This window comes from Chrysochloris asiatica, unplaced genomic scaffold, assembly GCF_000296735.1.
Source record: "Chrysochloris asiatica unplaced genomic scaffold, ChrAsi1.0 scaffold00042, whole genome shotgun sequence".
NCBI lineage: Eukaryota > Metazoa > Chordata > Mammalia > Afrosoricida > Chrysochloridae > Chrysochloris > Chrysochloris asiatica.
Window position 1 is genome coordinate 18264334 of NW_006408560.1, and position 13784 is coordinate 18278117.

A 13784-nucleotide genomic window follows, 5' to 3' on the forward strand; every position below is an offset into this window, starting at 1 on the left:
CATCTTGTTTGTTCTCCTAGAGCTTATTTAATAGACATGAAGGCTCTCCAGACACTATGTAGACATTTGTTATTATTATTATTATCATTATTATTAACAGGTGGAATGGAAATCATGGTACTAAATGCATGAAAGGGCAATAAGAAATCAATTTTTACTAGTTGTGTACGTCAGAGAAGTGTGATCCTGACTGAAGTCTATTCTGACTTCCACAGCTATTCTGGGTCTTAGTGCCCAACTCCATATTCTTTTATGAAAGACAAGGTTATCTAGTCACCAGAAACCTTTTGAGACCTGACCCTAGGGAATATGTGATTACTATGTGACACTTTTACTATAATTTGCCCCTTAGAGGGGAGAGAGATGTGCTATTTTCCTTTAGTTCCTGCATCATCTACGAAGAAACTCCCAAAGAAGATACTAACTCTATTAGGGTTATTCCCTGAAGTGGCTTTAGAAACATCTATATCTTCATCAACAGATTAGGAAAAAGAGGAGGTATCTGTGGTGATTATGAGAAGCAGTTCTTGATGTCTCAGGCAGTGGTAAGTACTCAAGACTTTTGTGAGAAAGTCCATCATCTAATCGAGACCTTTTATTTTCCTTTTTCTTCTACTGTACCACTGCAATACTTTCCTTACTTTCCTAATTCTTTTGTAACCAGCTATTGTCCTGGGCTTTCGAAGTAGAATGTCCTCAATAGATTAAATAAAACTTCATATATTTAGAATTTGTTAAAATATAATCAATAGATAGGATAAAATCCTATGTTTAAGATCTTTATTACATGACTGAAAAAATTAAAATGAGATAAGAAATCTAGAAGATATATTAGATAAAATATGTCTTTTCAGCACTAAAATTCTGCCTAAACACAAAGAATTGTGGATTTCTGTAATGGTGGAAAAGGGAAAGGTTACACAGAAAGTTACTCTTTTGTCCAAAACCAAAATCTAATTAAAGTTTCTTTCCTCTGGTAGCGTAGCGGTTACGAATTGGGCTGCGAACCTTAAGGTCAGCGGTTCGAAACTACCAGCTGCTCCGCGGGAGAAAGATCAGGCTTTCTACTCCCGTAAAGATTTACACCCTCGGAAACCCTGTACAGGGTCGCTATGGGTCGAAACCGACTCGATGGCACTTAACAACAACAACAACAACAAAGCTCCTTGGATACTACTAGTTATCTGTCACCCTCTGCAATTTTTGATCTGTCTGTTTTTCAGAAACAGAAACAATGTGTTGGTTTTGTTGAGGTTTTTTTTTTACCCACCTTTATCTAATCCTTGAACTTATGCAGTGTCTCTAATGTAGCAGACAATCAATCAATACATGAGTGTTAGTTAAATAAATGTATGCATGATGAATCATGACATCAGTCTAATGAAAAGGACCCCAAGCTCAGAGCAATAAAGTAGTCAGCCTGTTTGGCTTTTATGAACCACTTCACACTTCATATTCCTACCTTTTCTCTTGTTTTATCAGGTCCCTGCCTTCTCCCATCAATGCTCTCCATAATGACTACTCAGAATGGCCATTCTCTGATGCATTAGGCTGAGAAATGCTAAATCCATAAAGGACAGAAGAATGGCTATTTTCGTAAGGGAACAATTCAGAACAACCTTTCTCATTGGAGGTTCTACCCTTTTGCTGATCCCTGTTGCTGTGTCCCTCACTCTTGAACATGGATGCACAAGGAGAGAGGCATTCTGTATAAACTAATTTGTCTAACTAGCAAGGTATGAATTTGAATCTAGATATAACCTCTGCATTGCCTTGCTCTGCCCTGTGAGATCAGGTATCTCTTGGAGAAACCATATCAGTTAGTTTCTGTGAAAACCCATCTCTCACTTCACATGCTGTGCAGTCCTAAATATATAGTGATATTTAAACTAGGAAACAAATAACATGCCTGATGAAACCTGACCAAATTTCCCAAGGGCATACTGAAAAGTAATGAACTAGGATAAGCACTCAACCTCAAGGTCAGTTTGAACTGCAAGGTTAGCAGTTCAAACTCACCAGCCGTTTCTCGGAAACCCTGTACAGGGTTGCTATGAGCCAGAACTAACTAGAGAGCACTAACAACAACAACTAAGGCAAACAGACCTGGATTCTAGTAATAAAGGTTTAGGAACCTAGCCAATCAAATTTGGACAAGTCATTTTTCGTATGTGGTTCTCAATTTTCTTATCTATCTAACAATAGCAATAGTATTCTATTCTAAGTAGAAATATTACAGTCAGAAATAAATGAGGTAAAATATGTGAAGCATCTCATGTCATATACGTAATAATATAATGATTGATTATACTATTTCATTTCCCCCTATGTATATAATTTATTTTGAGGAGCTTTTACTTGTATTTGAGGAGACAATGCTGCAATGCAAATATTTAAAATTCAAGTAAAGATTCATTCATCATAAAAAGGAACAGATGAGGCACTGATAGAATCAAGAGGAAACAGTGATTACTTCTGGCATGTGGATCAGTGAGACTTCCACAAAGATGAGGACACGTATTAGACATTGATGACTGGGATTCCAGTTGGAAGATCAAGGCAGTGAAAAAGATAAGTGGCTTAAGCAAAAGATAAAAATGCAGGAAACAGATCTTATCTGACTGCATTGCTAAGAATGAAAAAGGATATTTGGCTCTTAATTTTGATTGGAGTCAAGTTTGAGCGAACAATAAATATAATGATATGACCTTGGACTTTTGTCTTTCAGTGTTTTAAAACAAAAGGAGTGTTAAAAGCCATGCTTAGTCGTGTTCCTCTGTTTGATTCCTTGTTAGAGATAATAGCATCAGCAAAAAACAATGCTAAAATAGTCATGGGCAGAAGTAATTTACACTGCTATCATTAACTTTAATTAGCCTTGACCTAAAATAGAAAGTGTCCTTTCTTCAAGTAAATAGACTTGTCTGATTTCAGACAATAAACAACAGCTGAACTTTGTGATCATTCTTCCCCAAGATAGCAATAGTTATTAGAGTATGGGGTTTTTATTGACAATAACATCCTTCCCTTGAATCTTAGATATTGCCTTGGTAAGAGGGGTGGAGTGTGGAGGGTGGAATTATGTACTTTTCCACAGGTCAGTGACTAGTAATCAAGTGCAAGATGATTTGGGGGAAACTCTTAGTCTGGATAGTTACCAAGATGTGCCAGACCACAAGGTCAGTTTGAGCCACAAGGTTGGCTGGTCCTATCTGACTGAGCTATTGAGAATGAAAAGGGATATTTGGCACTTAATTTTTATTAGAGTCAAATATGAGAAAACAACCAATAAAATGATATGACCTTGGACTTTGTCTTTCAATGTTTTTGAAAATAAAGGATTATTAAAAAGCATTCTTAGCCATGTTCATATCTGTTGAATTCCTTGTTAAGGCAAACGTTGTTATTATGTGCCATCGAGAAGGTTCAGACCCATAGAGACCCTGCATAAGGTTTCTGAGGAGCAGCTGGTGAGCTCAAACTGCCAACCTTGCAGTTCAAATGGTTTTACAGTCTGGAGTGTTAACCCACAGCATCACACCAGTTGTTGTTATTAAGTGCCATCAAATCCACTCTGACTCATTGTGACCCTGTGTAGGGTTTCTAAGGAGCAGCTGGTGGGTTTGAACTGCCAACCTTGTGATTGGCAGTCTGTAGAGGTAATAATACCAGCAACAAATGATGTTAAAAAGTATTTTGGACGTTTCAGGCATAGAAGGACAGCTTGAAAGATATTTTTTAACTCGTCTCTTTAGAATCCAGATCAGCTTAGGTAACTAATGAGATATAGATATGCTATGAGGAAATGAACAGAAATAAGGCAGAAAGATAAATGTGTACTGTAGTCAGTCTCAGTTTTGATACCTAGGCTGGAAGCTGTGGAGAAGAGCAAGATGAAAAAGTTTTGAAAGAAGGGCTCATGAGATGATCTTTATATTTTTATTAATATTTTTTTCTCAAGGTTCAGAGTTTAAAATGGTTGGAAAAAGAGGTGCATATTTTAAGGGTAATCATGTTGTTGTTGTTGTTAAGTACCGTGGAGTCAGTTCCGACTCATAGTGACCCTGCACAGGGTTTCCAAGGCTATAAATCTTTATGGGAGCAGAAAGCTTCATCTTTCTCCCATGGAACGGTTGGTAGTTCCAAACTGCCAACCTTGAGGTTAGCATAACAACTACACTACCAGATAAAAACTAGGGATGAGAAAAACTTTAAAAAGTGAGTGAATCTCCAGAAAATATATTTGAGAAAATTTCATTTGCTTTGTGGTTTCTTGGTACTAATTGGAGGTGATGGCTAAAATGCAGGTAGAAAAGCAAATATTTCAGATGTTTCTGGCCTCAAAATACAACTTGAAAGATATTTCTAACTGGCCTCTTTAGAGCCCAGATCAGTTTAGGTAACTAATTATAGAAAGGAATGAAGCCATTTGAAATGTGTTACCAGGATTTTAATACCAATAATTATTTCTCTCCTTTTGCCCTTCTTAGATGACACAACTGATGGTCCATGAGAATCAGACCATGGTGACTGAGTTCTTTTTTTCTATTTTCCCACAAATGCATGAAGGTGGTCTCTTATTCTTTATTCCCTTGCTTTTCATCTATGCATTTATCATAATTGGGAACCTAATGATATTCATTGTCATCCAACTTGACATGGCACTTCATACACCAATGTATTTCTTCATCAGTGTCCTCTCTTTCTTGGAGATCTGGTATACGACAACCACTATCCCAAAGATGCTCTCCAACCTAGTCAGTGAGCAGAAGACCATCTCTCTAGCTGGCTGCCTCCTGCAGATGTACTTCTTCCACTCTCTTGGCATCACAGAAGGCTGTATCCTGACATCAATGGCTATTGACAGATACATAGCTATCTGCAATCCTCTTCGTTATCCGACCATTATGACTCCAAAATTGTGTATTCAGCTTACAGCTGGCTCCTGCCTCTGTGGCTTCTTCATTGTGCTCCCTGAGATCGTGTGGATTGCCACCTTGCCTTTCTGTGGCTCCAACCAGATCCAGCAGATTTTCTGTGACTTCACACCTGTGCTAAGATTGGCCTGCACAGATACATCGCTCGTGGTCATTGTGGATGCCATTCACGCAGCGGAGATCCTGGCCTCCTTCCTTGTCATTGCTCTATCTTACATTCGAATCATTGTGGTAATTATGGGGATGCCCTCAGCAGAGGGTCGTCACAAGGCCTTTTCTACCTGTGGCGCCCATCTTGCTGTGTTCTTGTTGTTCTTTGGCAGTGTGGCTGTCATGTATTTGAGATTCTCAGCCACTTACTCAGTGTTCTGGGACACAGTAATTGCTGTCACTTTTGTAGTCCTTGCTCCTTTCCTCAACCCTCTCATCTACAGTCTCAGAAACAAGGACATGAAAGATGCCATTGGGAGGTTTTTCTACTCACAGAAAAGGGGTAATGGGTCAAATAGATAGATCAAGATCCAGGAAACTCTGAAGTGCCTGCTGGGAATTTAGATGTTTACTGTTCAATGTCTTGTTTATGACTGTGCTCTTTTTTACTATTGGCATAAATCCTTCCTTTATTATCATTAACAAGCATGAAAAACAACTGTGTCTAGATCATTGGTAGCTAGATAGTCTCTTAACATCAATGGTTATACCATTATGCTGTGAAAACTAAATGCAGTATCTGTGGCTACCTCTGCTTTATATCACAGCTTGACTTTCTCCTTACTTACCACAAGCTTGGTTTCTGTCCTTGTCTTCTATGGACCCATATGCTGGCAGGTACGTAGAGCAAGGCAGAGGAAAAATCTATGAAGAACATAACAATTCTGAAAATTACTATAGCTAAATTTCCCTAATTCAGCAATAAATCCCTCTATCATTCAACATCCTAGCTAATAAAGACTCTCCTCACATGTGTCCTATTTAGTTCATAAATTCAATTCAGCAACCATACACGAATGATAAAAATTACATGTGATAGTTCTAGGACCAAAGGAAATTATACAAAACAAACCAGTAATAGTTCTACTATATTTCTCTAATAACTTACCATTTAATATATACTCACATATATGATAACACTCAAAATTATAAATATCCTAAGTCAGCAAATGCCATTATTTAAATGTCAAAACTGAAGTCCAAAGAAATGTAATGACTTACCTAGGTTAGTGAGTGATAGAGCTGGATGTAAACTCAAGTACTCTATTTCATTCCCTGTCCATAATAAATATATCACTTTGTGTATTCTATTTGGTTTTCAATAAACTATTTTTTGCAATTTTATTTCTCCAAAAATGTATGAAACCTTATCAGCCCTTGAGGAGATGTGGGCATCACTAGCTCAATCTACTGCAAAAATCCCAGTACACAGGTGTCTGTGGTATCATGGAAAGACTACTGAACTAGGTGTTTCAATTACTAAATTTCACATCTTTTCTGCCACTAAACTGTGCCATTTTGAAAGATCCAATTAATTTGGATCTTCCGTTTGCTCATCTGTCAAATGATGGAGTTGGATTAGATCAGCACTTCCCTATACTAATTGATCATCAGAATTTATGAGTAAAAAAACCTGAGTCTAAAAATTAGGAAAATGCACTTTTCAGATATTTCCTCGACAATTCTAATAATGACGCATGTTTGGTATGAACAGAATTAGATGATCAACAAGATCATTTCCAGTCTTAGAGCTTTTTGAAATTCATAAAAGCTAACATTTTTTAAACTTAAATTACTTTTATTTAGCTTCATTCTTGTTTATAGCTTTAGTTTTTTATTTTTTGTTTTTAAGTTTTTATTGTGAAGTGAGTGAAGGTCTAGAGGGAAGATCATCAGTTTTATATTCAGCCAATCATTACAATGCTTACAATCCCCTCCATGCACCATCAGTTAACAGTATTTACCTCTATTCTCCCCCTCCCTTTTTTTATGTGCACATACTACATTGAAAATATATATTCGTTAAAATGTCCAAAGGGCATATTTTGCCAGCCAGTCTCCTGCCCAGAGGCACACTGCCTTTCTCAGTCCCTGAGCCTATAGTCCTTTGCTGCTCTGTCTCTCTATGCCATTGCCTCTGCCACCATCTCTGTTGTCTCCACTTTTCTGGTTAAGATTCCTTGCTCCTCTTTTGTTCTACTTCTTGATGATCCTAGGGTCCTCTGTTCCTGAAATTACATATTAACTGCTTCACCCTTTTGGTCATACCTCTTCTACTTTTACAGTTCTGACAATCACCATTAGTCCTGATAACGCTTACTCAAATTGAATCACAAAATCCTATCCCCATCATCACCAGACCCATCTGGTCAAGAGGAAAACTGTTCTGTGGGGATTCTATCTTACCTGCCTTGTTCTGACTCTAATTACCCTCATGAAAGCTTGTATGCCAGTCACTTCATTCCTTCATATCACCCTAATTTTGATAGCCATAGTCCAAGTTGCCAAGAGCTAACGTTTTGAACAGTGTTTGTTATTTTCATAACACTTCTGACATAAATAGTAATACTTTTTGTTTTCAGATGAGAAACAAAAAACACATAGCTTTCATTGTCCAAGTACACAGAGATGACTATAAAAAATTTCAAGACAGAAATGTAATTGTATTTGATCCCATCATCAGGATCTTTGCATTGTTGTGACCTTGTGTATAGGGCACAGAATTTTCATCCTAAGCCAATCATTGAATCTAAGAAATGTTCCAAAGGAAATGTGTAATTAAGTAAATAAAGTGTGATCATCAGTTATTTTACAGAAAGTTGTGAAAGGGTTTACTCCTTCAGTTTTCAAAATTAAAAAAAAAGAAAAAGGCTGGACAACTACCCCATCAGGTACTGTGTGCCAAGGATTCATGAATGACCATCACAGCAGTTATCTCGGATTTTAGAGACCTTTGAATTTGGCATCTAATGAAGTACATAGGTAAATTGAAAAGTATTGCTACAAAATGATAGAACACTTTATTAAACAGAAATATCAAAATGTGAGGCAAATTTTCCTAATATCAATATTTTTTTATTTACCCTTGTATTATTGCTATTATTAATAATGATGTCACAGTCCACAAAATTCACTTTTTTTTTGTCATTACATGTAATGATCCTTATAGAGGCATTACTCCCAGTCTTTGCATTGTTTTGCTTCCTCTACACCTTCCTTAGTTTAGTGTTTTTGTTTCAATCCTCTTAGGCATTGCATCCAGTTTTGTCCTCTCCTCTCTCAACCCTGCTTATTGATTCTTTTCCAAAGGAAATTCTTAACCTTTGAAATGAAGCTCAGGAATGACCATTTATACCTTTGTTGTTGCTACTTCTCAACCTTACTACATACTACTAGAATCCTCAACAATAATTTCCCACATTGATTGTCCCAGGACTTACTTCAGGACCAATATCTTCCTTTACTCTAATTATCCCATTAGAGTAAGAGTGTACAGAGAACAGGAATAAGGTCTCCTCCTCCTCTGAATGTCAGAATTCTTGGTATATGATTCTGCAGACTATCCGGAGGCTATCTAAGCTCAGCTCTTGGACCAACTGATGAGCACACTTGGTTGACTGAGAGTACAGTTGAATGAATATTAAAAAGAAATTAATATTAAATTAATATTAAAAAGAACACAGAGAGTTGTGATGACAGTTACAAGCAGTGCCCATATCAGTCTAAGGAGAAGGAGTGACTTGGAGACAGTCTGACATTCAGGAGAATGCATAATTCAAAGTAGTCAATCTAAGACAATAGTAATTCCATCCTAATTCGTAATTGCTTTATTTCTATTCCTATCATCAGTCCTAGTTCAATGGGCTCAGACATATCAACTATTATGAAGATGGCACAGGGCTGCTTTGTTCTGTTGCATATCTTGTTGCTTTGAGTCAGAATAGACTTGATGGCAGCTAACATCAACAGCAGTTCAGTAGAAGAACAGCTCCTATGAGAAAAGATACCCTTCCTTCTGCTCAAGGCTTTCAATGTGAACAAATGTATTTCCCACTTTTTCCGACTTTAAATTACCTAAAAAGACATCTAGTTCTTTCTATATCTAATTTAGAAACCTTTAGTATATCTGAGTAAAGATAATCCAGCCTCTGCTTGCACACAACTAAAGCAGCCTTCTCCAATTTCTATGATGTGTTATAAATATTAATTATTATTAATCCTTTTTGCACTTTTATTGTTCAGAGCTGAAAATGAATTCCAGGGCCATTATCAAATACCTTTTAATTTCTAGGTTTTGCTTTCTAGAAACTGTGTTGCAAACATTAAGTTGCCCAAGATTGACAAAGTATTTTTCACAGACCCAAGAACCAATATTATAATATTAACTTTTGTCAAATACAGAAAATCATCTTCTCATTGCACACAAGTCCACTTTAATAAGCAGTTTTGTTTCCAAAAGTGGGAAATTTATGGCTTTTTGTAAGATATATTAGTCTTTTGATTTTTTGAGCTGGAAGATCATTGGTCCTAGAACAAAATCTCTTAGGAAAAGAGGGCAATACTCTAACAGGTTGGAATTTAACTCTGCTCTAAAACTGGAATGAGAGACCTTCTCTCCCTCAGTTTAAATCTCATTTCCTTCCAACAGGGATAGATGTCCTAGGGAAAAAAGCACCAACTTCCGTGAGGCACAGATGTTGGCTATGCAAAAGGCTAGTGTGCATCAATTTAGCTAATCCTGTCCCTAAATTATGGAGCCCTGGTGGCACAGTGGATTAAGCATTGGGCTGCTACCTGTAAGGGTGTCAGATCAACACCAGCAGCTGCTCCACAGGAAAAAGATGAGGCTATCTGCTTCTATAAAAATTTACAGTTTCTAAAACCCAATGGAGACAGAGATGCAATTAACATTGAAAGCTGTCGTCTTTGAAGTTCATCATTAAGTATTACAAGTCTTCCTCACTTTGAGCATGCAAGGTCTTGTCATAAGAATCTCAGGTTGTTAATGAGCCTTCCTCTAATCCTCATGTCATGTTCTTCTACATATAATTCAACTTCTCAGATAAGTTGCTCAGCATATAGATTGAATAAATATGGAGAATGGATACAACCTAGCAATCACCCTTCCTGATTTTAAATGATTCAGATCCCTTTTTTTCTGCTTGAATGACTGTCTCTTAGTCTATATAGATGTTCCTCCTGAGCACGATTAAGTATTTTGGAATGCTCATTCATGGCAATATCATTCATAGATTTTTTTTTTTTTTTATAATCCACACACTCAAAGGTTTTTTTTTTTAATAAAAAAATAAAAAACAAAAAAAGTTAAACTTTATTTATTTATTTTGGTTTTTCGTTCTTCTTTTTTTAAAGTTTTTATTGTGAATTGAGTGACAGTTTACATGGGAGAACATCAGCTTTACATTCATCCTATCGTATTTCGTTTTGTTGCAATGATTACAATCGCCTCCAGGCATCATCATTCAACAACATTTGCTTCCATTCCCTCTGTTTTTGGGTTTTTTTTGTTGTTGTTGTTGTTTTTTAATGTACACCAGAGCACTCAGGAATATATAACCATTCAAACAACCATAGGGTACACTCCACAAACCTGCTACTTGCCTCCCTCCTGGCAGTCACCACACAGCCCCTTTCCCTCCTTGAGTTCAGAGTCTGTAGCCACTCCATCTCTCTACATCATCATCTCTGCCTCCATCTCTGGCGTCACTTTTTTGGATAGGATCCTGCACTCTGTTCTTCTCCCTTGATAGTCCCAGGGTCCTCTGCCACTAGACTGCAAGGAGTTTTGTTACAAAATGTCTACTTTTTGTTACAAAATGTCTACCTTTACACTTGCAACACTCACAATCAGTCCTGATAACATCAAATGCTTTTGCATAGCCAATAAATCACAACTAGATATCTTTCTGGTACTCTCTGCATTCAGTCAATATTGATCTGATGTCAGCAATTATGTCACTAGTTGCAAGTTCTTCTCTAAATTGTCTTGAATTTCTGGCAGTTCTCTGTTACTGTACTGCTATAATTGTTTTTGAATTATGTTCAGAAAAAGTTTACTTGCATGAGATATTAATGATATTGTTCAATGATTTCCACATTCCATTGGGTCACCTTTTTTGGAATGGGCACATTTGTGGATCTCTTCCAATCAGTTGGCTAGGTAGCTGTCTTCCAAATTTCTTGGCATAGATGAATCAGTGACTCCAGTGTTACATTCGATTATTGGAACATACTTTCTCACATGGAGTCACTGGGGAGCTTGGACCACCAACCTTGTGGTCTGAAGTTCAGTGCTCATCCTCTGGAGTCAAAGTATACTCAGGTCCATCTTTTGGCTTTGGCAGATTTGTCTTAAAGTCTGAACTTGCACATGAGCAGTTGATGAGCTGATTCACAGTGGACCCCTGATCCTGTTTTGGCTAATGATATTGAAATTCTCCATTATTTCTTTCCAAAGGTATAAATTAGCTAGTTTAATTCCTGTGTATTTCTGGTTATGTTCACATATATAGTAGCCATTTATGTTATTGGAAAAAATGCCCCCCAAAAAAGTATGACAAACATCCTTTCCACAGTATTCTGCTCATGGCTTTGATAATTCATTTCAAAGACTACTTAGAAGTCAGAGAAATAGTCACAGTTACAGAGTTTATTAGGTAAATTGTCAGGTTATAATTCAGGGTCAGAAATATTCAGGGCAAAGTTCTTCCAGTCAATACAATTTATCCTCAGTCTTGTCCACAATTAGGTACTCTTTGCCCTTGGCAACAAAGCTCTTTTAGGTCTGCTGATAAAAGCTCACTGGACAAGTCACTCCACCAAAAGACTCAGTCTGAAGATACTTGGCTCCTGCTCCATGGATCAGCAAACCTAGCTCCCCCAGTTAAGTGCCTGGAGACACGCCAATCTGTGAACAATCCTCCTGCCCAGAGTAATTCAACTTTACTTGCTCCATGAACTAGGAAGCCCACTACTTTGTCTTGTGCTCTGGCTATTGGTTCTGCTACTGCCCCTTTGCCACTCCAACCATGTTACAGATTTCTGTCCCTGGGTCAAGGAGTTTCAATATGTAGGGATCTCAGGATCCAAAGGATACCTTCCACTCTAGATTTTTCTTTGTCTTCTTTGGTGGTAGTGAGATCTGCTTTTGATACACAACAGGGTGGCAGAACAAACTAGTGACAACCAACCCTGTTAAAAATCTCTCCCATCTGAATGATATAATTCATCATTATCTTCCCACATCTTCACTTACCCAAATCCATAAAGAAAAAAGTCATTTAGTGGGAGTTTACAAACCATGACCTGAAGACACACTAAATAATTCCTGTACCACAAAAGGTACTTGCAATGAGTAAGTCATTGGTCTTGTAAAATTCTGTCATAAGATATCCAGCATAGTTTCTATCATCAAGGACTTGTTTTTCCAACTACTGATCCTTCCATTCTGTGTCCAACCTTCACATTCCAATAACTAGTAATTATCAATGTATCCTGATTGAACGTTTGCTCAATTTCAGACTGAACAAGTTGAATTCTTCAACTTCATCATGGGCTTTAGTGGTTGGTTGATAAATTTGAGTAATAATGGTATTAACTGGTCTCCCTAGTTTTTGTTGCTGTTTTTAGGTGCCTTCAAGTCCATTAGGACTCACAAAAACACTATGCACAACAGAATGAAACACTGCCTGGTCCTGCACAATCCTGAGAATTGTGCTTGAGCCCATTGTTGCTGCCACTGTACCAATCCATCTTGTTGGGATCAAAGTATATACATGTGACTGGCATTTAAATCAGTGGGTCCTAAGTAAGCCAGAGTACTGATGGGTAGTTCTCATCTAGGCAAGTAAAGCCTTGAAAGCAAAACCACAGTTATCTTCAGGGAGCATTTAACTTGTAGGCTGTGTGCAGACATTCTGTCAGAATTGCTCTCGCTCCTCCACTGTGTGACCTGACAATTGGGACAGGAGACAGTTGGAATGTCATCTGACCTACAGATTTTGAATCATCAGCCTCTATAGTGGCATGAGACGATTCCTCAAAATAAATCTCTTTTTTAAATCTCTCTCTCACTCATATATGGGAGTGTGGTAGCTCTATAGGATAAGCACAGGAATGAGAACCACAGAGTTGGTGGTTTGAGCCTGCTAGCTGCTCCTGCAAAAAGATTTACAGCCTTGGAAACCCTTGTTGTTGTTGTTATGTGCCATCGAGTCGGTTCCGACCCATAGCGACCCTGTACAGGGTTTCCGAGGGTGTAAATCTTTACGGGAGTAGAATGCCTCATAAACCCTATATTGTTGTTAAATGCTGTCGAGTACAGGATCACAAAAATGTTGGAATCAACTTGATGACCACTTAACATATATATACATATATATGTTGTTGTTGTTGTTAAGTGCCTTCGAGTCGGTTCCGACCCATAGCGACCCTGTACAGGGTTTCCGAAGCTGTAAATCTTTACGGGAGCAGAAAGCCTCATCTTTCTCCCCCGAAACGGCTGGTAGTTTCGAACTGCTGGCCTTAAGGTTCGCAGCCTGATTCATAACCACTACGCTACCAGATGTGTGTGTATGTTTTGTTGTTGTTGTTAAGTGCCGTCGAGTCGGTTCCGACCCATAGCGACCCCGTATAGGGTTTCCGATACATATATACATACACACACACACATATATGGTGGTGATGGTGGTAGTGTGCAGTGGAATCGGTTCCAACTTATAGCGACACTGTATAGGGTTTCTGAGGCTGTAAACCTTTACGGGAGCAGAAAGCCTCATCTTTCTCCCACAGAACGGCTGATAGTTTCGAACTGCTGACCTTGAGGTTAGCAGCCCG

At 37.9% G+C, this 13784-nt stretch overlaps 1 protein-coding gene across 1 annotated transcript; it reads left to right on the plus strand.

Moving 5' to 3' along the window:
- The first annotated feature begins 4490 nt into the window (after window positions 1-4490).
- Window positions 4491-5450, plus strand: LOC102829305 (olfactory receptor 6K6-like). Its single transcript, XM_006861750.1, has one exon. It carries the CDS (start codon window positions 4491-4493, stop codon window positions 5448-5450), a length of 960 nt encoding a protein of 319 aa, XP_006861812.1.
- Window positions 5451-13784: the final 8334 nt, after the last annotated feature.

What these genes read in the sequence shown, in the direction of transcription:
- LOC102829305 (XM_006861750.1), top strand. Translation starts at nt 4,491, where the DNA reads ATGACACAACTGATGGTCCATGAGAATCAGACCATGGTGACTGAGTTC.